General features: G+C 38.6%; 2 protein-coding genes across 2 annotated transcripts in view; both read left to right on the forward strand.

Annotated features, from left to right (window-relative positions):
- TMEM30A (transmembrane protein 30A) overlaps positions 1-4,118 on the forward strand; it is a 42,449-nt gene extending 38,331 nt beyond the window's left edge. The window contains exon 7 of the mRNA XM_060167901.1: positions 1,446-4,118. Within this exon, the coding sequence (XP_060023884.1) occupies positions 1,446-1,639 (194 nt within the window). The 3' untranslated portion in view covers positions 1,640-4,118. The remainder of the gene's footprint in view (positions 1-1,445) is intronic.
- Positions 4,119-9,327: 5,209 nt separating this feature from the next.
- LOC132530770 (cytochrome c oxidase subunit 7A2, mitochondrial) lies at positions 9,328-14,982 on the forward strand. The gene is made up of 4 exons (XM_060168156.1): positions 9,328-9,480; positions 10,683-10,772; positions 13,309-13,393; positions 14,776-14,982. The coding sequence occupies exons 1-4, from the start codon at positions 9,463-9,465 to the stop codon at positions 14,832-14,834; spliced, it is 252 nt and encodes an 83-aa protein (XP_060024139.1). The 5' UTR covers positions 9,328-9,462; the 3' UTR covers positions 14,835-14,982.
- Positions 14,983-24,090: the final 9,108 nt, after the last annotated feature.

Consider the following 24,090-nt stretch of genomic DNA (forward strand, 5'->3'; position numbering starts at 1 on the left):
TGTCCTTCCTTGTCTTTTGTAACGTTCTTTATTTTAAAGTCTATTTTATCTGATATGAGTATTGTTACTCCAGCTTTCTTTTGATTTCCATTTGCATGGAATATCTTTTTCCATCCCCTCACCTTCAGTCTGTATGTGTCCCTAGGTCTGAATTGGGCCTCTTGTAGACAGCATATACATGGGTCTTGTTTTTGTATCCATTCAGCAAGCCTGTGTCTTTTGGTTGGAGCATTTCCTCGATTCACGTTTAAGGTAGTTATTGATATGTATGTTCCTATTGCCATTTTATTAATTGATTTTGTAGGTCCTTTTCTTCTCTTGTGTTTCCCACTTAGAGAAGTTCCTTTAGCATTTGTTGTAGAGCTGGTTTGGTGGTGCTGAATTCTCTTAGCTTTTGCTTGTCTGTAAAGTTTTTGATTTCTCCTTCGAATCTGAATGAGATCCTTGCTGGGTAGAGTAATCTTGGTTGTAGATTCGTCCCTTTCACCACTTTAAGTATATCATGCCACTCCCTTCTGGCTTGCAGAGTTTCTGCTGAGAAATCAGCTGTTAACCTTATGGGAGTTCCCGTGTATGTTATTTGTCGTTTTTCCCTTGCTGCTTTCAATAATTTTTCTTTGTCTTTAATTTTTGCCAATTTGATTACTGTGTATCTCGGCATGTTTCTCCTTGGGTTTATCCTGTCTGGGACTCTCTGCGCTTCCTGGACTTGGGTGGCTATTTCCTTTCCCATGTTAGGGAAGTTTGCAACTATAATCCTTCAAATATTTTTTTCGGGTCCTTTCTCTCTTCTTCTGGGACCTTTGTAATGCAAATGTTGTTGCATTTAATGTCCCAGAGGTCTCTTAGGCTGTCTTCATTTCTTTTCATTCATTTTTCTTTATTCTGTTCCGCTGCAATGAATTCCACCATTGTGTCTTCCAGGTCACTTATCTGTTCTTCTGCCTCAGTTATTCTGCTGTTGATTCCTTCTAGTGTATTTTTCATTTCAGTTATTGTATTGTTCATCTCTGTTTGTTCTTTAATTCTTCTAGGTCTTTGTTAAACATTTCTTGCATCTTCTCGATCTTTGCCTCCATTCTTTTTCCGAGGTCCTGGATCATCTTCACTATCATTATTCTGAATTCTTTTTCTGGAAGGTTGCCTATCTCCACTTCATTTAGTTTTTTTTCTGGGGTTTTATCTTGTTCCTTCATCTGGTACATAGCCCTCTGCCTTTTCATCTTGTCTCTATATTGGCTTTTACTACTAACATTTAATTTGTGAAATCAATCCTTTTGGATAATAATTATATAATTATTTTGTGATTCAGAACATATGAGTAAGGTGCCTGTGTATTGTAGAATTTTACCAATGAATTACAAGCAATTAAATGCCAACTTTTTAAGTTGTATTTTAAAAATCAAGTAACTAGACATGGAAAAGTCTTCCTATACAATCTTCAGATTACCCTGTACATTCATTTGATGGACGAAAACGGATGATCTTGAGCACTATTTCATGGATGGGAGGAAAAAATCCATTTTTGGGGATTGCTTACATCGCTATTGGATCCATCTCCTTCCTTCTGGGAGTTGTACTGCTAGTAATTAATCATAAATATAGAAACAGTAGTAATACTGCCGACATTACCATTTAATTTTATATTTTGAAAACAAATTTACTGCATGTGCATCAAGGCCAGTCCTATTCAACCTAGCTTTCAAATGCTGATGTCTGGTTAGTATGTCATTTTTGAAGTTGGCACATAACTTTTTTTTTTTAAAGCTGTCTTTGTCCTTTGCTTCTTCCTTATGGATGACTTAGGAAAATATATGACGGGTATAAAACAAATTCGCTATACTGATCATATCAACACTGTAACTGCTGAAATGGCATTCTTATGTTTCCTTTCTGATGGGACAGTCCGTATGATGCATGGAGCCTCTTTCATGCGAAATGCGTCTGCTGCTTAAATGTTTATGCTGTGTTGATAATATTATATTGACATATGATACTGTATATGTGTGCCTATTGTGTGAAGAAAGTGATTACAAGATGTGTGAGTATAATGACTTGCTAACCCTTTAGGATTCGTAGTTACAAAAAGATGAAGAAAGACCAAATCTAAATAAAACACTTCATCCTTTTCACAGGTCGTGTGTAAAGGCTTAAAGTACCATCTTTGTTGAGGTGGTTCATGTATTCAGTTTATCCAGTACAGTTCTTTGTCAAGCTTAGGTTTGATTTCAAAGGACCTATTTACCTGTCTAGAATAGGAATTAATGCTCATGGTAGGTCTCCGGTAGGAAGATTTAAAATTCCTCTTTCCATTTGGTTAAGATGTTGCAGTCAGGAAACCCATCTCATTTGATGTTTTTACATGTGACCATTTCCCTTGAAGCTTACACTTCATAAGGGATGAAAGAATATAGGTGAGCTTGGAAAGCTTCTTGGCCGACCTTTATCTTCTGCCTCAACTGTCAACCAGATGTAAATATTCAAAGGAGACTGTTTTCATTGTGGTATTTAACATTAAGAAATTTGCTTCAGCATTGGAAATACCTCAAGCTGTTTTTATTTTGCAGGTAAGTGTTTTGACTTAAGTACTAATATTGCAGAAATTTTGGAAAACAGTAACCTTCATTTCCTCTATATTTCATTCAATTTTTACATATAGGTCAAGGATGAATATGTATGCACATTCTCTTTAGTTAAGCCACCGATTGTTTTGGTTGGTTTTTCTAAGATGTACTTTAAAAAGAAGTTCTTTAAATTTCCTAGTTGAATTCTGGAGATTTTGGAGTATGTACATGATAAATTATATGCGCTTGAAGTTATTTTATTTTCTATTAACTGGAATTATTTTTAATATTCCTTATTGAATAAATGCTGTAATTTGTTATGGAACTTATTCTTGAATGTAAACTTAGTGTTTCACATGCATGAAATGTATGTCTTAATCAGAGGTGGCTTAATTGCATTGAAATAGCTTTTTTTTTTTTTTTTTAACTAAAATAACTCATAGGTTTGTATAGAAGAATGCCTGTTTGAATTCAGAGTTTGTAATGGTTTCCTTCGTTTATATTTTAAATCAACAGGTCTGGGTAATGTATCAGTTTTGATTAATATATGTTTTTTAAAAAAAAAACAAAAATAATGTAATGGTTAATAGTAGAAATGTGCCACACTTCTTAAGTTTTGTATAATATGAAATTCAGTTAAAAGAACTTGTAGTTCATAATGACTTTCAACAGATAGAATATTACTTGCATTAAGTACTTAATGTATAATTGTCCTGAAATTTCTGAGTGCATAGGGTATTCTTTGTGTAAAACTATTCTTTGTTTTATCAGTCCTTCAGAATATGGTTATTTATTCTGATAATTGACCCTCTTGCACATGGCAGTTTATTTTCTGGGGTATATCGTTGGGGGAGAGGGCTTCTCCCAGTCTTTGCAGATTGAGTTTGTGCTGCTTAAGAAGGACTGCCGTCCTGCGTCTCTTTTTCTAACTGGGGGACCAGAGGTGCTGCTACAGAAAAGTTGAAGAGCTCTTCCAACACTTTCTCATCTGTGGTCAAGACGGAATCTTAAAATATATTTGGAGTTTTATCTATTTTACAAGTACATTGATGGCCTAAGTTCTCCCTTGTCTCCTGCCATTTGAGCTGTAAGCGATTCCTGTTGCTGAATATGAAGAATGTGGAACATTCATATGGCCTCTGTGACTGGCGGAAGGAAAACATTTCTTTCTTATGGGCTTTATGCTGATCTTTGGGAAACACTGATGTCATACTCAACTTTCAAAGAATCATATTGCATTTTAAGACAACTAGGTTAAGTAGAAGGCATTGAAGAATGTACTAACTTGCAGGAAATATTTTGATATATGAAATTCCCAACTGAAGGAATTATTTAATAAGTAAAAGCTAAGAAATTTCTTTGAAATCAGAAAGCAGTTTAAAAGTAAATTGGTAAAAATAACTGTACTACCTAATAGAAAATTATTCAATGAAGAGGAGAGTCAAGTCAAGTGAATATTATTTGTTTCTTGGTTACAGTATTTGTAACTTTGATTATATTGAAAGATAACTTTCTGTTAGTATGTTCTGTATTAATAAAAATGAACAAAATTAATTTTGCTATGTTCAGGTGTCTTGCTAAAATAACAGCGCACCAGTGTTGTTGCAGATGTTTAGCACTAAATTGTAGCCCAGGCTCAATGAGTCCAAATTTTAACATTTCCATGCCTAGATTTGATTGCCATATGTGAATATGTTAATCACTCTGATAGCATTAACTGCAGGATTTATTCACGTTGCTGAGAAACATCTGTTCTTACCAAGAAGTGGTCAGATTATAACCTGTTACAAGCAGACAGGCTAAATTTGGTATTAGATCAAGGGAAACTTCTGGTAAATAGAAAATGAATAACTGGTATAGAGACAATGATGACGAAAATAATGAATTGGGCAGGGACACAGGAAATGAAAAGCCAGACTAGCAAAGAGGAGCAGCTGAGTGGTAGGTGTAACGACTGCTGTTCAGCCTGCTTGCCCCGTCTTTATGGAAACACTGCCTTAGAATTATTGTACCATCCTTTGTTGGTTAAGCTTCAAAGTTCTGTTCTTTGCGAACATGGTTAGTTTGAGGGGAGGGTGGAGGGAGTAAGGAAGTGCTGCTTCAAGAAGAATTTGGTGCATAAATGTTTGTTGTAGTATTTGGATAATCTAGTAAAGTGTTTTAGAGCCCCTTTTTAGCCCATGCCCCATTCAATAAACGTAAAAATCACATTTCCCGGGCTTCCCTGGTGGCGCAGTGGTTGAGAGTCCTCCTGACGATGCAGGGGACACGGGTTCGTGCCCCGGTCCGGGAGGATCCCACATGCCGTGGAGCGGCTGGGCCCGTGAGCCATGGCCGCTGAGCCTGTGCGTCCGGAGCCTGTGCTCTGCAATGGGAGAGGCCGCAACAGTGAGAGGCCCGCATACTGGAAAAAAAAAAAAAAAATCACATTTCCCCTAATGTCATTTGAAATTTCAAAATAAATATCATTTAAAAATAAATAAATAGATATCATGTCTAAAATCACATCAGACCATGGTGACCTTATTTTCTTTTATATATGTAAAATTTGTCAAAGTAACATGTGTACACAGTTAAAAAAATCTAAAGGCCTTATGATGAAAAACAGCAGTACCTGTCCCAACTTTCTACCTTCTAGAGACAATTACTTTGACTTCAAAAGTTGTTACTTTTGGTATTTATCTTAGTGTATCTAAATTATATGCCTGTTCTACTATTGCTTGATTTAACAGTTTTAGACATTATTGTCTTCTTGATAATATTACCTGATGATGTAGCTAACACACGTACTTCCCCTTCCCCCATTATATAATTATAATATTTAATAAACACATTAGCAGTTGTTTAATTATGACTTTAAAAATACTGTATACTTTAGAGCAAAGCAGAGCACCAAGATTATACTTTGTACACTTTATTTTTCCTGGAATTAATAATCACCCCACTTTTAACATCAACATAACTTTCTGGAAGCCTGTCTTAAAGTTTTTCCAACTTTTCTATCAGGTCCACCCTGTTCTTATCACTAGTCTTTTGAAGGTTTTTTGTCCCCAAATACCTGATAACCTGATTCCCTGTTTTTGCTAGAAAGGTCTATTCTGCATTTGTCCTTCTCTGCCAATCTCTACTGGTGGTTTTCTCAGACAGCTACTCAGCCATTATCACATTCCCTCTTTTTGTCACCCTCCTGTGTTGGATCTGCTGTTTCCTAGTTCACTCTCTTGTTTACTGGAGCTATTTTCAGTTTTTCACGTAGGTGACTTTCCTTGTATTTCTGGCTAGTCTCAGCAATCTATCATGTATAAATGGACCCCCAAAACTCATTGAAAGCTCTTTGTTTGTGGGCAGTGCTTGACAAGTGATGGCCTCAGTAGCGCAGTGCTACTGAAAAATGCCACTGAGTGCATTGTTTGTTCTGTTCATGATAAAATGCTTAGACAAGTAATAAATAGTTGGCAGGTCAGCAACTGTAGGTAGACTGAATTTTGAGAAGCTCCGCATTAGGGAATGACTGTCAGGGAGCCAGTCATTTGGCTGGAGGCCTTTTCTGTGGGACTGTTCAGTTTCTCTGGGGAAGAATTCTCTAGTCTTCTGCAAAAGGAAGGGGTTGAAAGAGGCTCTGTCTCTTACTGCTTTGAACTCTCTGCTTCTGCCTTGTCTTTCACCCCAGCTTCTGTTTTCCGCTTCACACATTTCAGGTATACCCATCCCTTTGCATATGCCTTCCACCTAGTTGTCTCCCATTACTTTTTCCAGATAAAAATGTTCTTGCCTTCTACCTGTGGGAGACAGTGACCGAGGTGAGAGACTGTATTTGGCCGAGAGGGGTAGGGCAGAGATTGCAGGGAGCTGACCATTCTGTTGTATATAATTTTCAGCTACTCATTTTCAGGCCTGTCCCTTGATTCCACTCTTTGCTATAAATTCTACTTTCAAGTCTCTGAGCTTCTCAGGGATTTTAGAACCAATCAACATGCTTCTCACTGGTATCCATCCCCCTTGCAGTCCCTTTAGATTGTGGCTTCCTTGGTCCTGCTCAGCTATATCCCATCTGCTTTCTGTTTTCCAGAAATCTGTTGAAATTGATTTTCTGTCTCCTCTTTGGTCGCCATCCTTTTGGGCTGTCTTTTAAGAAACGTTTTTTAGACTGTCATACAGTAAACTTTACTTTTTGTACTTGTAGTGTACAGTTCTGCGAATTTTAACACACGCATAGGTTTGTGTAACCATTTTAGAATACAGAGCAGTACCAAAAGCTCCCAACCTCCCTTTTACTATACATCTTTATAGTCACCCTTCCCTCCACCCATAAGCCCAGGCAACCACTGATCTCTTCTCCATCCCCATAGTTTTGTCTTCTGGAATGTCATAAATGGAATCATATCATATGTGACCTTTTGAAACTGGCTTCTTTTACTCAGCATAATGCCTTTGAGATTCACTTAAGGTGATGTATCTAAAAACACCTCATACGAACCAACATATGGACACCAAGGGGGGAAAGTGGCGGGGTGGTGGTGGTGGGATGAATTGGGAGATTGGGATTGACATATACACTAATACATATAAAATAGATACTGATAAGAAACTGCTGTATAAAAAAAATAAAATGAAATGAAAAAAACCTCATACCCTTTCAATTCCTTTTCTTTCATTTTTACCGGAGTGATAGGGAGGACAAACGAACTCTTGGGGCCAATCCGCTATCTTAAACCGGAACCACCTTGAAGTACCTTTTGGTGATCTTAGTACATTTTGAAAAACTGTGTACCTTAAGTGACATTAATGGGAGCTTGTCTGTATGTCACAAGCTTTTCTATGCAGGGTGATGTGCCAGAAGATTGAACTCACCATACATCACTTTCACTGTCAAGACTTATATGCCACTTTGTTTCAGGGACAAGCAATGCAGAAAGAAATAGATTTACAATTATATGTCAAATTGCAATTGAGTCAGTGGTCTGATCCCCGGGGTATGTTGTCATTCCTTTTTCACGACAAAGCTTGTAAAAGAGCAGTTTATATTTTATTACTATCTTCAGCCTCAGCCAGGCTTTCATCCCACTATTGCACTGTAGTCTCTTCACTATCAATCTGCACCTGAAAGATTCAGAATACGGATTTTAGAATCAGGCTGACCTGGCTCTTAAATACATAAACTGTATCTTCAGATTATTTAAGCCCCTAAATCATTTACTTTACCATTTCCTTGTCTGTAAAATGGGGATTTTAATACCCACTTGACAGATATTGATTTGAGGAATAAGGGAAGTGATAGATGAAACTCATTTAGCACAAAGTATAGAAAAATGGCACTCAGTGAACGACGACCACTCCCTTCTGTCAAATCAAGGGAACTCATCCCATCCTAGCCTGGTGTTTCTCTTATATTCCTCGATGTAGTGAATGGTAGGTATGACCAACCATCTTACGAGTTAAGCCAGAAATCTGCTCTCCTCCCCAACTTCCCAATCCAATAAATCACTACATTCTGTTGATTTTTGAAGGTACTTCCTCATTGTTGGCTCTCTAACCCATCCCCTTATCTACATCCCTTTAGCTACATCTCTTTTGCTGTTGACTGACTTCAGGTTTTCTTTTTTCCTTGGATTACTATAAGTACCTTCTAATGGACTCTCTGTCCTGGTAACTCATATCCAATCCAGCGTTTCACTACTACCAGAATGATATTGAAATAGAGTTCTGATTCTTGACCATTTGCCATTTAAAGCTTTATATAAATTTATAAATAATTGGGTATTAAAATCGGTGAGAAAATAACTTGAACTGGGAACAAGTAACTTGGTGGGTCTAAGTCTAAAGATCAGAAGGAATAATAATTTCAATATTACTAATTTTATCTACACATTTCACCTATGCTGAACCCATACATCATCAGCTTTCTATTTGAAATGACAGTGGAATAATTATGAGTTTGTAAAAAGGTGGACAGATATTTACTGTGGTATAGGGTGGATACTTTTGTATTTATACCCGCTTGAGGGTGGGCACTTGTAACAGACACTTGTAATGTGGCATTATTTAAGCACAGTTGGTATCTGTACAATAATTGCTGTGTCTGGCCACTCCAACCATGGAAAGTGCCGTGCTAGCCTGAGGCAGCAAGACTCCGGAGTCCAGATTTGCCCTCCCATTTCTGGTCCCCCAATTAAAATTTCCCCCTCTTTTCAGCGTCTTCCCAGACTCAGAGAAACGAGTGAACAGCTTCCACACTTTCGCGACACTGTGGGAGAGCTTCTTGCATGGGGAGTTCTGCAGCACCCAAAGGTGCAGCAAGATAAAAACTAGTATCCCGACGCAGCTCTACACAGCACACTCTCAGCACACGGAACAGTAACGTCCTCACAACAGTGGAGAAAACTGATTGTATCCGTGTAAGAGAAGTTATACTTTTTGTTTTGTATTTCATCCAGCTTCACAGTTTAGAGTTCGGCCAAACCAGCGTTCTAAACAGTGGCTCAAAGGTTGCTCAGTTTTTTACGTCTTCTCGTTCAAAATACACACACTAATTTTCTTCGATAGCCTGGTCTCACATTAATTTTATCTGAGCTAGTTAAACGAGTACGTAATGCCTCCCTCCCTGCCTCTCAGGTCTCAAAAGTCGTTCCTTTATCCCCAGCCTCCGCTCCCGGGGTAACCGGCGGCTCAAGAACGAGGTCGAGGCGCAGAGACAGCCTGCCGGCTAGAGCGGCCACAGCCGTCCGGCCGCTCTCTCTTTTCTTCCGCTCTCTATGGTTAGGAGCAAGTCCCTCCTCCGCCCGGAAGTATTTAGGCTCCAGGCGCTTGCGCAAGGCCAGAAGGTAGTTCCAATTCCGGCGTGTGGATCTTCGTTCCTGGTGTTCAGTTGTCGCGGTTGGTGGGCAGTAACGGAGCCAAGATGCTGCGGAGTCTGCTGGTGAGTAGCTTGTCGGCTGGCATTCGGGATGTGGGGCGAGGGGGTTGGGAGCGGAGGCTAGAGGTTCGCGACAAGAAAGCCTCTCCTGGGAGGGAAGGAGAGAGGGAGAGGGCGGCTTCGGAGGTCACCTTCCTTGGTCCGTGTCCTTTTCGCTTGACCTTCCTTCCCTTCCATGGATCACTCTTGCCCCAAGCTGTGCTGGGTAGTTGTAAGGAGTGGAGAAGCTGGGGAGGTGACCAGAGGATTGTGCGTTAGACAAGCCTTGGGTTCTTAGTCGCCACCCCTAATCTTGTGGGTGCGGGTGGGAAGTTTCTGATAACCCGGAAGCGTCAGCAGAAGGATGTTCCTCGGATACCGAGGGGTTTGAGTTTCAGTGACTCTGAGGTTTGTGAGCAGCAGAAGGCAGTTTAAAAAGCAAGCCTTTCAGTTTTGGCTGGCGCTTTAGGAGCATTCATGGCCGAAGGGTCGTGTTGCTTCCATCAGGCGGTTCTGCAGTGTCCTTCACCGCTCCACCGACTTTGAGCATGTGAAATATTTTCCCCAAGTTTTGAAAAAGAGAAGGAAAATGTAACAGTGATCGTTTTCTTCGGTAATTATCCAATAAAGCTTTACTTATCTTCTCAATATATTATTTATTTTAGAAAGTGGATTGCATATTTGTAATTTATTTCAACTGGATATGTAATGCAAGTCTCTTGTAAAAGATTTATGCCCTATTAATTCTTTGGGGAAAATGTAATGAGGGAAGCATTTTAATTAAGTAGGAATCATGCCAGTTTATTTTGATATCAAGTAATAGATTTTTAATAATATGGTAGAGTATTTAAATAAAAAACTTCGAACCTCGTGTATTTTGTAACCATTCTTTATTTCTGTAATATCTATATATCAGTATGTTTTCCTCATATAATGCTACTGGTTCAATTCAGGTAAAGATCATGATTTTTTCCCCCTCAAAATCTACATGAATTGCTTCTTAAATGTGGTGTTTGGAAACTTAAGAATGTAATATAAAGAGCAGTGGCGGGGCGACAAATAGGAAAACCTCAGTGCTTGTCTGTGACTTTGTTATTGACAAATCGGTTATGTTTTAACTCTCAGTTTCACTTTTCTGTAATACTGAAGATTGGGAATGGTTGGTTTTGAAGGGTTTCTTTAAGCCCTAAGTCTGTTTAGTATATGTGGATTTTTTTAAATTTCAGGCTCTTCGTCAGATTGCCCAGAGGACCATAAGTACTGCTTCACGCAGGCAGTTTGAAAATAAAGTTTCAGAGAAACAAAAGCTCTTTCAGGTACTGAAGTATTTTATAGGAGATTGTTACTTGTTATGATTAGATTACCAAAAGTTGGCGATAGGAGGTAAATCTGGAGACGTCTGATTGTTAACAATCCTGTTGTATTAGCAGAAGAGTAATAGGAAACTGTCTGTCGATAGCTAACTGGGCATTTGCTATAACCAAGAGGCCCTTGGGAAAGCAGAAGAAATGAAGGGGTGAAGATCAAAGACACTTTCTTTTGGAGGAGTCACATTGGGTTGGCACTCTGGGGTAGCTGCACAGTAATAGACAAATAGACCATAGGAAGAGCCCAGAAACAGAACAAATACATTAATATATGTAGAGACTTGATATATGTTAAAGGTGCTATTTCTTATCAGTGGGGAATGGAAAAATTGGGTGGCTGTTTTTTTGTGTTTTTTTTTTTGCGGTACGCGGGCCTCTCACTGTCGTGGCCTCTCCCGTTGCGGAGCACAGGCTCCGGACGCGCAGGCTCAGTGGCCATGGCTCACGGGCCCAGCCGCTCCGCGGCATGTGGAATCTTCCCAGACCGGGGCACGAACCCACGTCCCCCGCATCGGCAGGCGGACTCTCAACCACTGCGCCACCAGGGAAGCCCTGGGTGGCTGTTTTGAAGAAAGTAAAGTTATATCCGTTCTGTATTGTGTGTTAAAAGATTAATTGCAGATATAAATACTTCTCCCTCAAAAAATATTAAAAGAAAATATAGGAGAATTTTTTTCCAGCTTACTGAGGTATGATTGACAAGTAAAAATCGCAAGCATTGGGAATTCCCTGGTGGTCCAGTGGTTGAGAATCCACCTTCCTATGCAAGGGTCGCGGGTTTGATCCCTGGGGATGGGGGAACTAAGATCCTTCCTGCCCCGGGGGAACTAAGACCACACACTGCAACTACTGAGCCCACGCACCACAACTATAGAGAGGCCCACGCACCACAACGAAGATCCCATGTGCCGCAACTAAGACCTGACACAAAGAAAGAAAGAAAGAAAGAAAGAATATAAATAAATCGTTTGTATTTAGGTTGTACCTGATTTTTTTTTAAGGTGTACAAACAATGTTATATTTAATGTATCTATGAATGATTACCACAATCAGGTTTAATCTTAGGGGTCATCCTAAGAAAGTCTTTACAAAGCCTAGAAGCTGTAAAGGAGAAAAATTGCAAGGTTTGGTGACACGAAAATTTTAAATGTACTTATGGTACAAATTGAGGTAAGTGACAAATTGAGGGAAAACTTTTTTAAATTAACAAAATTTTTAATATTAACAAAAGGTTAATAACCTTAGCGTACAGAGAGCTCCTACAAATCAGTAAGAAATGCAAATTAAAATGACAAGTTGCTACTTTTTTTCCCTGTTCGATTGTCAAAATTTTAGAAGATTTAAAATAGGTTATGTTAGCCAGGTGTGGGAGATAAGTGCGTTCCTATACAGTACGTTGATACATGCTAGGAAGTAGTATTGGTACAGAAATTTTAGAGTATTTGAAAGTATTAGAAGCAAATTATTGTACATATCCTATTCAGGACTCCCATTTTAAGAATCTTTCCTACAGAATAGTAGCATAAATATATAAAAATAGGAAATAGGCTATTAATCATTATGGGAGTTTAATATCAAAAAAACCCAACAACCTAAATACCCATTAATAAAGGATTGGCTAATGTAATTTTATTTTTTGCACAGTGGAATGCTGTGTAGCCATTAAAAGGAACAAAGTAGGTTTAAATGGGCTAGATGGTTGTTAAGATAATGGTGAGTGAAAAATCTGTGATAGGCCATTATATAGCATAGTCTCATTTTGTGTATTAAACAAGTATGTGCATAAATTAGAAGCTATGACAATACAAGCTTTAAAAAATTAAGGATATGTATTAATATGTGTTAATAGTGGTTTTCTCATGAGGAAAGACTTAGTGGGACAGAGCACTTACCTTTATAAGTAGTTAGGTTATCAGTGAGTTTTTTGTTTAATTGTGATCTCTGATGTTTCATAAAGAAAATTTTAAGTGGTTAAAAAAAAAGTATTATGTATGCTGCATGAAAATAAAATACTTATATTTAACAGGTGTGTTAAGTATCCTACGCTATGCCAGCTGCTGGATTGGGAGACTAAGGATATAATTTAGGGTTATAAACCAAAACTCTCTCTCCTGTTTTTTTAAGGGAAAAAAAGATCGTACCTATGACCAAAGTGTGGTGATTATTGCTTTTTTTAATAATTAAATTGATGAACTCAATGAATATATTTTCACAGCTTTACTGTTTATGTGTTCTTTGGAAAGAACATTTTATTAGATCTCAAATTAACTTTAAAAGAAAGAATGTTGACTTTTAGGAGTTTTTATTTTAAAAGTAGTTGCAGTAGAGAAAGATTCAGGAAAAGGGTAGTCCTTTTTAATTTTGATATTTAAAATATTTCAATTTCAGTGTTTTAAGAAGCCACTTAATTTTATATGAATGGATTAGTCTTTTTCATTTAGTTGGAAACCAATGATATACATTAATTATTATTTTTTTAACCTAGGAGGATAATGGAATTCCAGTGCATCTAAAGGGTGGGATAGCTGATGCCCTCCTGTACAGAGCCACCATGATTCTTACAGTTGGTGGTAAGACATTTGGAATGCTTGCTCTATACCAAAATCATGGGAGCGATAACTAACAACATCACTGCTCTCACTGTGCCAGTATTTTAACACAGGCAGTCTGTCCCCAGAATCTGAGGTCTTACTGCTTTACATATAATGACTCACAAAGGCGATTGATACATATTGTATAAGAACGTTTTAATGTCTGTAAAAAAAAATAAACCGATAAAGTTTGATAATTATCTTGTGATAGAGGTGGCTTTTGGAATGTGCCGCTGGTGGCCCTGCAGGCCTTTGGAAGAGCCAAAGATAGCTGCTCTATCCCATCTCCTATAACAGGGGTTCTTAAATATTTTGACTGTGATGTATAATAATAATACACTTTACATCTAATCCCTGTACATACACATTTATGACAGAGATAAAACCTTATACAGCACAATACTTTTACTGCATGTAAAGTGCTTTGATATTTTTTCTGTGGATTGGGCAGTTCCATTATTCAATATTAGCAGTGGAATATCACAAATTAGCATGCTAGGAGCAGAGTTAGGAATCTGAATGATTGCCCCCTGGCGGGAGAAAGGGAAACAGTATTAGAGTGATTACTGTGTGCTCATTCTATTGATAGGAGTGCCACATATATGGATTTCTGTAACCCTTGTATTAAGTCTGTAACGTATCCTCGTTTTAAAGATGGAGAAATTATGTTAATTACCCAGATAATATTGCTTTGGAAGAGCTGGTGTTTGAACCCTAATCACAAAGTCCCCTTATGCTTATGCCAAGGTGCCTTTTTTGGCTTGAATTGAATGCAGTGAAGGGACATTTTATGGACAACAAGCAGATAGTGACATTTGGGCTTTCTTAAGGTAAAGTCCTAAATTCTTTTTGGCCAGTGTGACTATTTCGTAGACGTTTTGGTAATTAGTTTTAAAAATAAATTTCCAGTTATTAGAAATTCTTACTTCAAATTTGATTATTTAAAAATTATATGTCCCTCTTGCTTGGTTTTATATTGATAATACACTTCAGGGAAGGCTTTGCCTACTTGACCTTTTGGGTTTTGAATCATTCTTAGCATTTCTCAGGCAATTTTAGGTTTTATGTTCTTAATCTTATTTTAAATTTTTTTACATGTCATTACGTTAACAAATACATTACTCTGCTGCATCTAACACTTATATACAAGTTAAGTAATATTAAAACTAGATTAAACGTGTTTTGTATGTATTTATTTTAAATTTTGCCAGCACCTATCAAAATACTTCTGTATATTCCCATAAAAGTAGTTTTAATACCAGCCTTGCCTCTTTATCTTACAACTTTTTAGCTGGAATATTGGGTTTATACATTTAAACCTGAGAATTTCCTGTTAAGTTCTTATTTCCTTTATTTTTCAGGAACAGCATATGGCATGTATCAGCTGGCTGTGGCTTCATTCCCCAAGAAGCAGGGTTGACTTCAGTTTATCCTCCCAGCAATCGGTTGGTTCAACTCCATTCAGTTCTCTGTGGACCAGTAGTCTGATAACTAACTTGAGTTCTTCTTTGGGGATCAATATTTATTGACTTGTACTAGCTGCCACCAATAAAGCAGTCTTTACCATGCTTTGTTTTATTTGATCACTTTAAGATACATTATACCAGTAATAGCAGCCTTATAAACCTTAGGTAAGGAGGAATCTTTTGTCATTAGGTTATATATAGTACCATTGTGGTATTATTTTAGTGAAATTTTATTTTTAGCAGCTTAGAATTCCAACAGGGGATGGTCTTCAGCTTTAATTGAGCTTGACACTCGGAGTGCATATTTCTTTGAGTCTTCCCCTCCCCTCTCTTCCCTGCTGTGCTGTATCCTGGGATATGCTAGCATCTAGGGTTAGTGGAAGCAGGTTAGTTTTGGCTCATGGGGTTCAAGTTTCTTTTTTCCTCCCTTAGCTCTGTGTGTTTATGTTTAAGAATATTGGATGTATTCCACAGTTTAGAGTAGGCTTTAGTAGAATTGCTGTAAAATAATCCAGTATTTGTTCTTTTCACACTCAGAATGGGCTTCTGTTATGTTAGTTTAATCCGTAACATACAGTGTACCTTTCCTTAAAATACTTAGTTCATTTGTAAAAGTTATCTTCTGGGGGAACGGAAGGAGTCAGACTTTGTCTTCTCTGCAAGGTGTGCATTTGTAACACTGTGAAGATTAAGAGTCTAGATCCGTCAGATCTAGGGGAAATCTATGAGTAAGGGTTTTATAAAAGCTTCAATTTCTGGATAAAATTGAGAAAACTAATATAGTTAGAAAAATGGAGTCAAGTCTGAAATACCAAACTAACTCTTTTCCTTTTAAAGCATTGAGGCTTATGGTACAAATCCATTTCAAGAGGTACCTAATGAAAGGTGTTTCAGCCTTGAGTCTTGAAAGTTAGAAAGATCTTGGTTAGCCATATATCTAACCTGCCACTGAATGCAGCAATCCGCCCAGCCTCTTACAGAATCTCATTACTAACATCAGCAGAGAACACTGCTTTTGAAGGGAGTGGAATGAATATTGTTAGACATTTCTAAATGCTGAGAAATATCTTAAGTAGGCCTGGAATCTGGTCCAATTCTGATTTAGAGCTAAAAAGCAACCAGTGATAATATTTTGAAACAAGCTATATTTATCAGCATTGTACAAAGGAGAATTTCATCAATGTGATTTGAAATGCCTTTATAACATGATGTGAAAGATACTTTTGTGCAGTAAAAAGGAAGAACATCTTGGTATCTTCTATAACCTTCAGCTCTTGATTCTGTGAGAGGTGCTTTTCTATTTCTGGTGTAACCTAGTCAGACAATTAAAACTTTTTTTTAATGCCAAAATGTTCAATTAACATGACAAGATTGGATAAAGTAGGAGTAGGTTAAATGCTTAAGAGACTTTAAAATATTTTTAAATGCTATGATTAAGTTTTTGCCCTTCATCCTAAAATTCTGCACTGTCAGCAGGGGTGGAGATGGGGAGGGGACAAGGGGTGAGGTCTCAGAAGAGGGGTTGCTGGATAGGAGCTCGTGAAATTATCTGCTATTCTTAGCGTTTAGTAAGAGAGAGATTGCTATTATTGATTCAAAGGCTAACCAAATGTTCATAGAGCAGAGTCCATGAGAAGTATTGCAAATGTGGCCTTCAGGAAACGAACAACTATCATTCCAATCTCCTTTGTATCTTTACCACATATTATCCTTTTGAGAATAGTATCTGCTACTAAATAGAAGAAATTCTCTGACGATATTACCCCACTAATATAAGCGCCATGGGAGATATATTTAAGTGAAACTTTGTCACAATTAGTACTGTGTTCAGGATTGGATTTGTAGTCTAGCTACTCTAGATGAAGTGACATCGAAAAAACTAAAATTCAGGGCATGCAGTTTACCCAAAGCTACAAATAAATGGCAGCACGATTTCCAAGTCCATTTTTATCTGATTCTTAAAGTTCGTGGTCTTTGTAGTATACTTCATCTTACCAGGCGTTTAATTACATGGGCTGGGATAGCTTCAGTGCACTGCTGGTAGCCTCGTATGCAGACACGAATGCCCTACAGACTTCCATCCCCTGTCCAGTCAGACTTCTGGGAAGAGTGATTGCTGCAGTCTCCAGTTCCTTTATTCAGTTTCACATTGATCCCTCTGTATAACTTGCAACATACCTACGTATTTAACATCTGTGTCTTCCATTTTATAAATGAGATCTGAAGTCGGCACTCGTCCCCATCCACAGTGCTCTTCTGCTTGGTGCGTGCATACTCATTCTTGACTGAGAATCTGGGAAAGCCCCCAGGTTCTGCTGGAAACGTTGACATTCTTCCCTTTGCTCCCAGCGTTCCCTGTACTCATCTTTACCAAGAGTTTAATGCCTCTGAATCTGAATTCAAATTTGAGTTATAATTGTTGATAAGACTGGGAACCAGTGTAGCATTGTAGTTAATTACAGATCATGGAGTCAGAAGACCCAGCTTCAACCCTTGGATTAGATGACCATGGGTAGCCAACCTTGCTAAACCTGTATCCTCATCTGCATAAATGGAATAATGCCTAGGCACATGGTTATTCTAATGCAAGTAAAGCACGAAAAATGGTTTCCAACACATACCAAGTGTGCAATAAATGCTAGGTACTTCTATTGTTAGCTCTCTGAGAGAAGGAACTATACCTTTCAACTCATATCCCTATCAGCTTGGCATAGAGCAGGGACCATAAGCTGGTCAGGGCTGGTAGGAGAGGTTCACGCTTTCATCCATGTCCTGGGTGCCTTCTTTTGGCTCTGCTCTCCTTAGCGTGTGGCTTTCATTCTCCTTGTAAGATGGCTGCTGCAGCTCCGGCTATTGTGTGTGTTTTCCTGCAGGAAGAAGGATTGGTGAAAAGAGCACATGCTAAACAAGCGAGCTCTCTTTAAAGAGCCTCAGAAGCCCCACACAAAGACTTAAACTTATATCCCTTTAGCCAGATGTTCCACCACGTGATCATGCCTGCATTCAAGGAGGCCAAGAAATGTCTCAAATGGGCATATTGCCAAGCAAAATTGGAGTTCTGTTTAAAGAAGGGGAGAGTGGGTATTGAGTTGACAACGAATAGTCTCTCCCCCAGCCAGTTTGTTTTTTAAAAGAATGAAGTCCACACTGGAGGAGACAGGACAGGACCTAGGAGCATTTTGGTTCCTACTTCTAGTTGTTTCTGATGCCCACAGCCATGCCTGCTGGTAGGCTTGGCTGCATTTCATCGTCCAATAACTTTCTCTTTGTGCTTAAGTTAGTTCAGGTAGGTTTCTCAACCAGGAACCAAACAAAGCAATATTTCCTGAGTTTCCCATCTATCATACCATCTAATAGGAGCACACTTTTACCATTTACTCTAAACCATAGTTAGGTGCTTAATAAACGCAGCCAGCCATTACTGGTTTCTCATAGCAGACAGGAATGGCTCAATGCACCATAAATGCCAATAGATACAGAGAATACAAGAATGATAAAAATAAGAATTACAGTGCTGCTATAGCCAGTTGGGTTCAGGGTTTGCAGAACCCTTCCTGCCGTTTGAGATAGTTATGCACAAGTTCCCCAAAGCTGCCAATTTCACAGGCCTCCAGCTTGGGACTCCTGCTGCCTGGGTCCTGTAAGCAACATGTCATGATCCACTACCCAGGGCTTTGCTTCTACATATACTTCAAGATCAGTAATTCAAGTTAACAGATATTGAGTACCTACTGGGTGCCAGACACTGTTGTGTGTGCCTGGGGGTCATTGGTGAGCAAAATATGCACATTCCTGCCCTCACAGAGTTTACATTATAGTGAGGGGTAGCAGGGAAGACAATAAACAAAAACAAATTGTACAGTATGTTAGCAGGTAGTCAATTCTATGGGGAAAAAAGACCAAAGGGGACAGCTGGCATGGGGGTGGGCTGATTGGGTGTAGTAGTAAATGAGGTATGAAGATGGGTTTCAATGGGGTGGTTAGATTTAGATAAAAACTGTAGAGGTGAGGGAGCTAGTCAAGCAGATATATAGGGAAAGGGCATTAAAGAGGGAGCAGCTTAGAGCGGGTGGCCTCATGTGCCCAGCATGTTCAAGAACAGGAAGGCAGGAGCAGTTATGGCTGACCGAGTGGGAGAGGGGAAGGCGGAGAGGTAAGACGCGGTCGTACCAAGGAGGGCCTTGCAGGCTATTGTCAGGACTTGGGCTTTGACTCTGAGCGGTATGGGGAGCCATTGCAGAGTTTCTCACAGAAGAGAGACTTATATGTTCTAAAGAAGACTGGCTTGGCTGTCATGTTGAAATAGAGCATAGGGGACCCAGGGTGGAAGCAGGCAGACCCATCAGGAAGCCTCGTGCAGCTATCAGGTAAGGAGTGATGGAGGCAATGGAAAGTGGTCGGATTATGAACAGAGGAGTTTTACTCATCAGCCACTTAGACCTTGCCCTTCTCCATCCATCCATCCACCCATCCACCCATCCATCCATCCATCCATCCAACAATTACTTATTGAAAGCCTACTTTGTGTAAGGCACTGTTCTCGGTTCTGAGAATACAAGTGTGAACTAGACCGGCAAGCTGTTCTGTGGAACTTACATTCTAGTTAGTGGACGTAGACAGTAAATAAATTCATAAGCATGGTAATGGTCTACAATGGGAACGGCTGTAAAGGAATCAACAGTGTGATCTCAGGAAAAGTGCTGGAGTGGAAGCTAGAAAAGGCCTCAGAGGAAGTGTCATTTGAAACAAGACCAGAAAAGAAGGGGTCTACTGTGCTAAAACTCAGGAGAAAAGCATTGAGGGGAAAGGGAAGTTGCTTTGCGTCTTTAATTGCAGATAGAAGACCAGTGTTGTTGAAACAGGGAGCTGGAGAAAGACTGCAGCAGTGGCTACCTCTTCCCCCATGACCAACACAACACCTGGCCCTCTTCCTACACTCAAGGTCCAGATGGCTTTTTTTCTGGTTTCATGTTACACAACACAGTCTGATAACCATAGCATTGATTTATCCAAAAGTCTAAACAGAAACTAGCAGGTGAACATTCTGTTCCAGACAGTTGTTGTTACTGTTATTAGCAAGAACTAGAAGCTGAGGAAATAAAGTTAAGGGGAGATCAAACACACAGCAGTTATGTTTGAACCTGATCCCAAATCAAAATCTACCTTATTCAGAATCCCTTTTTTTTTTTTTTTTTTTGCTGTACGCGGGCCTCTCACTGTTGTGGCCTCTCCCGTTGCGGGGCATAGGCTCCGGATGCGCAGGCCAGCCGCCACGGCTCACGGGCCCAGCCACCCCGCGGCATGTGGGATCTTCCCAGACCGGGGCACGAACCCGTGTCCCCTGCATCGGCAGGCGGACTCTCAGCTACTGCGCCACCAGGGGAGCCCCCAGAATCCCATCTTTAAAATCCACTATGTACCATGTTACTTCTTAGATGGGGAAAGAAGAAAAAAATACTTAGGACAACTGTACTAGTTGGTTCCCTCATAGACTTTATTCTGTGTGAACACTGCTGATTCACTGGTTATGTTTGGTAAATCTGCATCTTAATGATTGGCGACTTTTTATTCTCTCTCTCTCTCTCTCTCTCTCCTCTGTGATTCCCATGAAGCTGACCATGTATCTGCTCTGACTGCCTGTCTCTATTGAAATTATAGTTTTACAGTTGTTTCTTATATATATATATATATATATATATATATATATATATATATTTATTTATTTATTTATTTTAAAGCAACTCCAAGTCAGGGATATTTTGAAGAACTCATTAGTGAGGAAAACCAATCAAAACATAAGCCATTTTCTAAATGTTTATCTTAGTATAATACACCAGAGGGCGGTCATGATTAAATGTTTACAATTAAATTGCTTGGAAACTAGAGCGCTGTCTACTGAAATGGGTATTTCAAAGCACACATGAAGTTTGCCAGAGGAAGAGGAGATCACAGTATTAGATGCTGCAGCCTTAGTGCTAGAATATAATAAATGTGTGTGTATGTATATACTTGTATGGCTTTCATTTTTGGTTTTTAATTATGTGATCACTGGTTTCCAATTATAAATGTTCCATTAGTATAATGAAAGATGGGCTGTTTCCTTTAATTCTGAGACTAGGTCAGATCTTCATTGACCTCTTGTAGGAGGCTGTCATCTTCCCTTTGGGGAGTTGCTAAAAGGATTCTCTGGTGGTATTCTGACGATTAAAGGCGAATGTCTTTGTTTGGCCTTGTTAATCTCTTTCCAGGGCCATTTTACCCCAATTAATGTGCTAAATGTTTTATTCATGGCCATTACTATTGGATACTTTTCCCATGGTGCTTTTTCTTAAAACCGTATCTTCTTTGGGAAATCAGAATGTGATGAATCATTGTGACTGTTTTGGTCACAAAAATACACCTTTAGAGTCTGGTCATTTCCCACCTTGATTCTATCCTAATGATCATTGTAATGATTATTTATTTATTTGTATTTATTTTAATTTTTAATTGAAGTATAGCTGACTTACAACATTGTATTAGTTTCAGGTGTACAATATAGTAAGTTGATACTTTTAGATTTCACTTCATACAAAGTTACTATAAAACATTGACTATATTCCATGTGCTGTACATTATATCCTTGTAAGTTATTTATTTTATGCCTAGTTGCTTGTACCTTTTAATCCCCTTCACCTATTTTTCCCCTCCTCCAACCCCACTCTGCCCTGGTAAACACTGTTTTGTTCTCTGTACCTCTGAGTCTGTTTCTGTTCTATATGTTTGTTTGTTTTATTTTTTAGATTCCACATGTATGTGAAAACATGTATTTGTCCTTCTCTGTCTGATTTATTGCACTAAGCATAATACCCTCCAGATCCACCCATATTGTTGCAATGGCAAAATTTTATTCTTTTTTATGGCTGAGGAATATTCCACTGTGTATATATGGCACATCTTAATCCATTCGTCCACTGGTGGGCACTTACTTGTTTTCCATATCTTGGCTATTGTAAATAATACTGCTATGAACACAGACGTTCATGTATCTTTCCCAATTAATGTTTTCATTTTCTTTGGATAAATACCCAGGAGTGGAATTGCTAGATTTTATGACAGTTTTATTTTTAATTTTTGTTTTCCATACTGACTGTACCAATTTACATTTCCAGACACACCCTCGCCAACACTTGCTATTTCTTGCCTTTTTGATGATAGCCATTCTGACAGGTGTGGGTGATATTGTGGTTTTGATTTGCATTTCCCTGATGATTAGCGATGTTGAGCATCTTTTCATGTGCCTGTTGGCTGCCTGTATGTCTTCTTTGGAAAAATGCCTATTTAGGTCCTCTGCTTATTTTTTTTAATTGGATTGCTTTTTTTTGATATTGAGTTGTATGAGTTTTTAAAAATATATTTTGAATATTAACCCCTTATCAGACATAATGTTTGCAAATATCTTCTCCCATTTAGTAGGTTGCCTTTTCATTTTGTTCATGGTTTCCTTTGCTGTTCAAAAGCTTTTAAGTTTGATTAGATCCCCTTTGTTTATTTTTGCCTTTGATTCCCTTGCCTGAGGAGACAGATGCAAAAAAATTATTGCTGAGACTGATGTCAAAGAGTGTACGGTTAACGTTTTCTTCTAGGAGTTTTCTACTAGCAGAACTTACATTTAAGTCTTTAATCAATGTTGCGTTTATTTTTGTATATGGTGTAAGAAAGTGGTCCAGTTTAATTCTTTTGCATGTAGTTGTCTGGTTTTCCCAACACTGTTTATTGAAGAGACTATCTTTTCCCCATTGTATATTCTTGCCTCCTTTATCATAAATTAATTCACCATATAAGCATGGGTTTATTTCTAGGCTCTCTATTCTGTTCCACTGATCTGTGTGTCTTTTTTTCTGCCAGTACCATACAGTATGGATTAGTATAGCTTTGTAGTAGACTCTGAAATTAGGGAGCATGATATCTCCAGCTTTGTTCTTTTTTCTTAAGAATATTTTGACTATTCAGGGTCTCATGAATTTCTATACACATTTTAAAATTATTTGTTCTGGTTCTATGAATAATGCCGTTCGTATTTTGATAATGATTGCATTATATCTGTAGATTGCTTTGGGTAGTATGGACCTTATAACAATATTAATTATTACAATCCATTTCTTTGAGCCATTTTCAACTTCTTTCTTTCTGGGAAGTCCAAGATCAAGGTGATGGCCTATTTGCTTCCTTGTGAGAGCTTTGTTCCTGGCTTGCAGATGGTCACCTCACTGCATCCTCACATGATCCTTCCACTGTGGTGTGGGGAGAGAGTGCTCTGGTGTCTCTTCTTCTTATAAGTGGCACCAATCTTATTGGATTAAAGCCCAACTCTTATGATCTCATTTAACCTTAATTACTGCCATAAAGACCCCATCTCCAAATATAGTCACCTTGAGGTGACTTCAAATATGAATTTTGAGGGGACACACCTGAAAGAAAATAAGGGTAATTTCTGGTCTTCTGTTCATAAATTTCAAGCAAGGGCTCTGGCCCAGGATCCATCAATGCAAAGGTACCATAATTGGTCCCCTTTGTTTTGGGGCCCACTCCTTGCCAACCAATAGCTTCTTCTATTTAAGGAGCTAATGCTCTGAAGAATTTCTCACAGATTAAACCCATGATAAACATTGGATTGAAGATTTAATACTATATGCACTTGGTGTGTTCAATCAAGTGCAGGTAGGCACTTTAATCAAGGAGGTAAACATATTAAAGATATGGTTCTGTTTTTCAAGAGTAACAAATGATGGAAAATATCTTGGTAGAAGAGAAAAACTAGTTAATTCTAGAAATGCGGAATAAATCTTCTGCTCACGATTCTAGTGCAGGAAAAAAGAGAAATTCTGAAATGTGTGGGATCTGAAATTTGTCACATTTTGGCATCCAAAGATCCACTGCAGCATTTCTTGACCTTTTGATGGGGCTCTACCGAGGGCAGGAGGAGGTATGATTGGAGAAATTCAGAAGATTTAGGCAATAGGCATTTAAGATGGAGCAGTGTGGAGACAGAATGGCTAGTGAGGAGGATATTATAATAGACTAAGCAAGATTTAAAATACTGAGGGAAGTGAACTGTCATTCTTGGGTGAGAGGAAGGTAAGGGTGGCAGGAGGTGTCAGGAAAGATGTTAACAGTAACCTAACGTCTTATGTGTTGTGTGAGAAGCAGAATAACTGCCCTGAAGAGAGC

The sequence above is a fragment of the Lagenorhynchus albirostris genome, chromosome 12, assembly GCF_949774975.1.
Source record: "Lagenorhynchus albirostris chromosome 12, mLagAlb1.1, whole genome shotgun sequence".
NCBI classification, from domain to species: Eukaryota; Metazoa; Chordata; class Mammalia; order Artiodactyla; family Delphinidae; genus Lagenorhynchus; species Lagenorhynchus albirostris.

What these genes read in the sequence shown, in the direction of transcription:
- LOC132530770 (XM_060168156.1), top strand. An exon ending in AGAAACAAAAGCTCTTTCAG is followed by an intron (nt 10,773 to 13,308) that starts GTACTGAAGTAT and finishes TTTTTAACCTAG; the next exon opens with GAGGATAATGGAATTCCAGT. An exon ending in CATGATTCTTACAGTTGGTG is followed by an intron (nt 13,394 to 14,775) that starts GTAAGACATTTG and finishes TTTATTTTTCAG; the next exon opens with GAACAGCATATGGCATGTAT.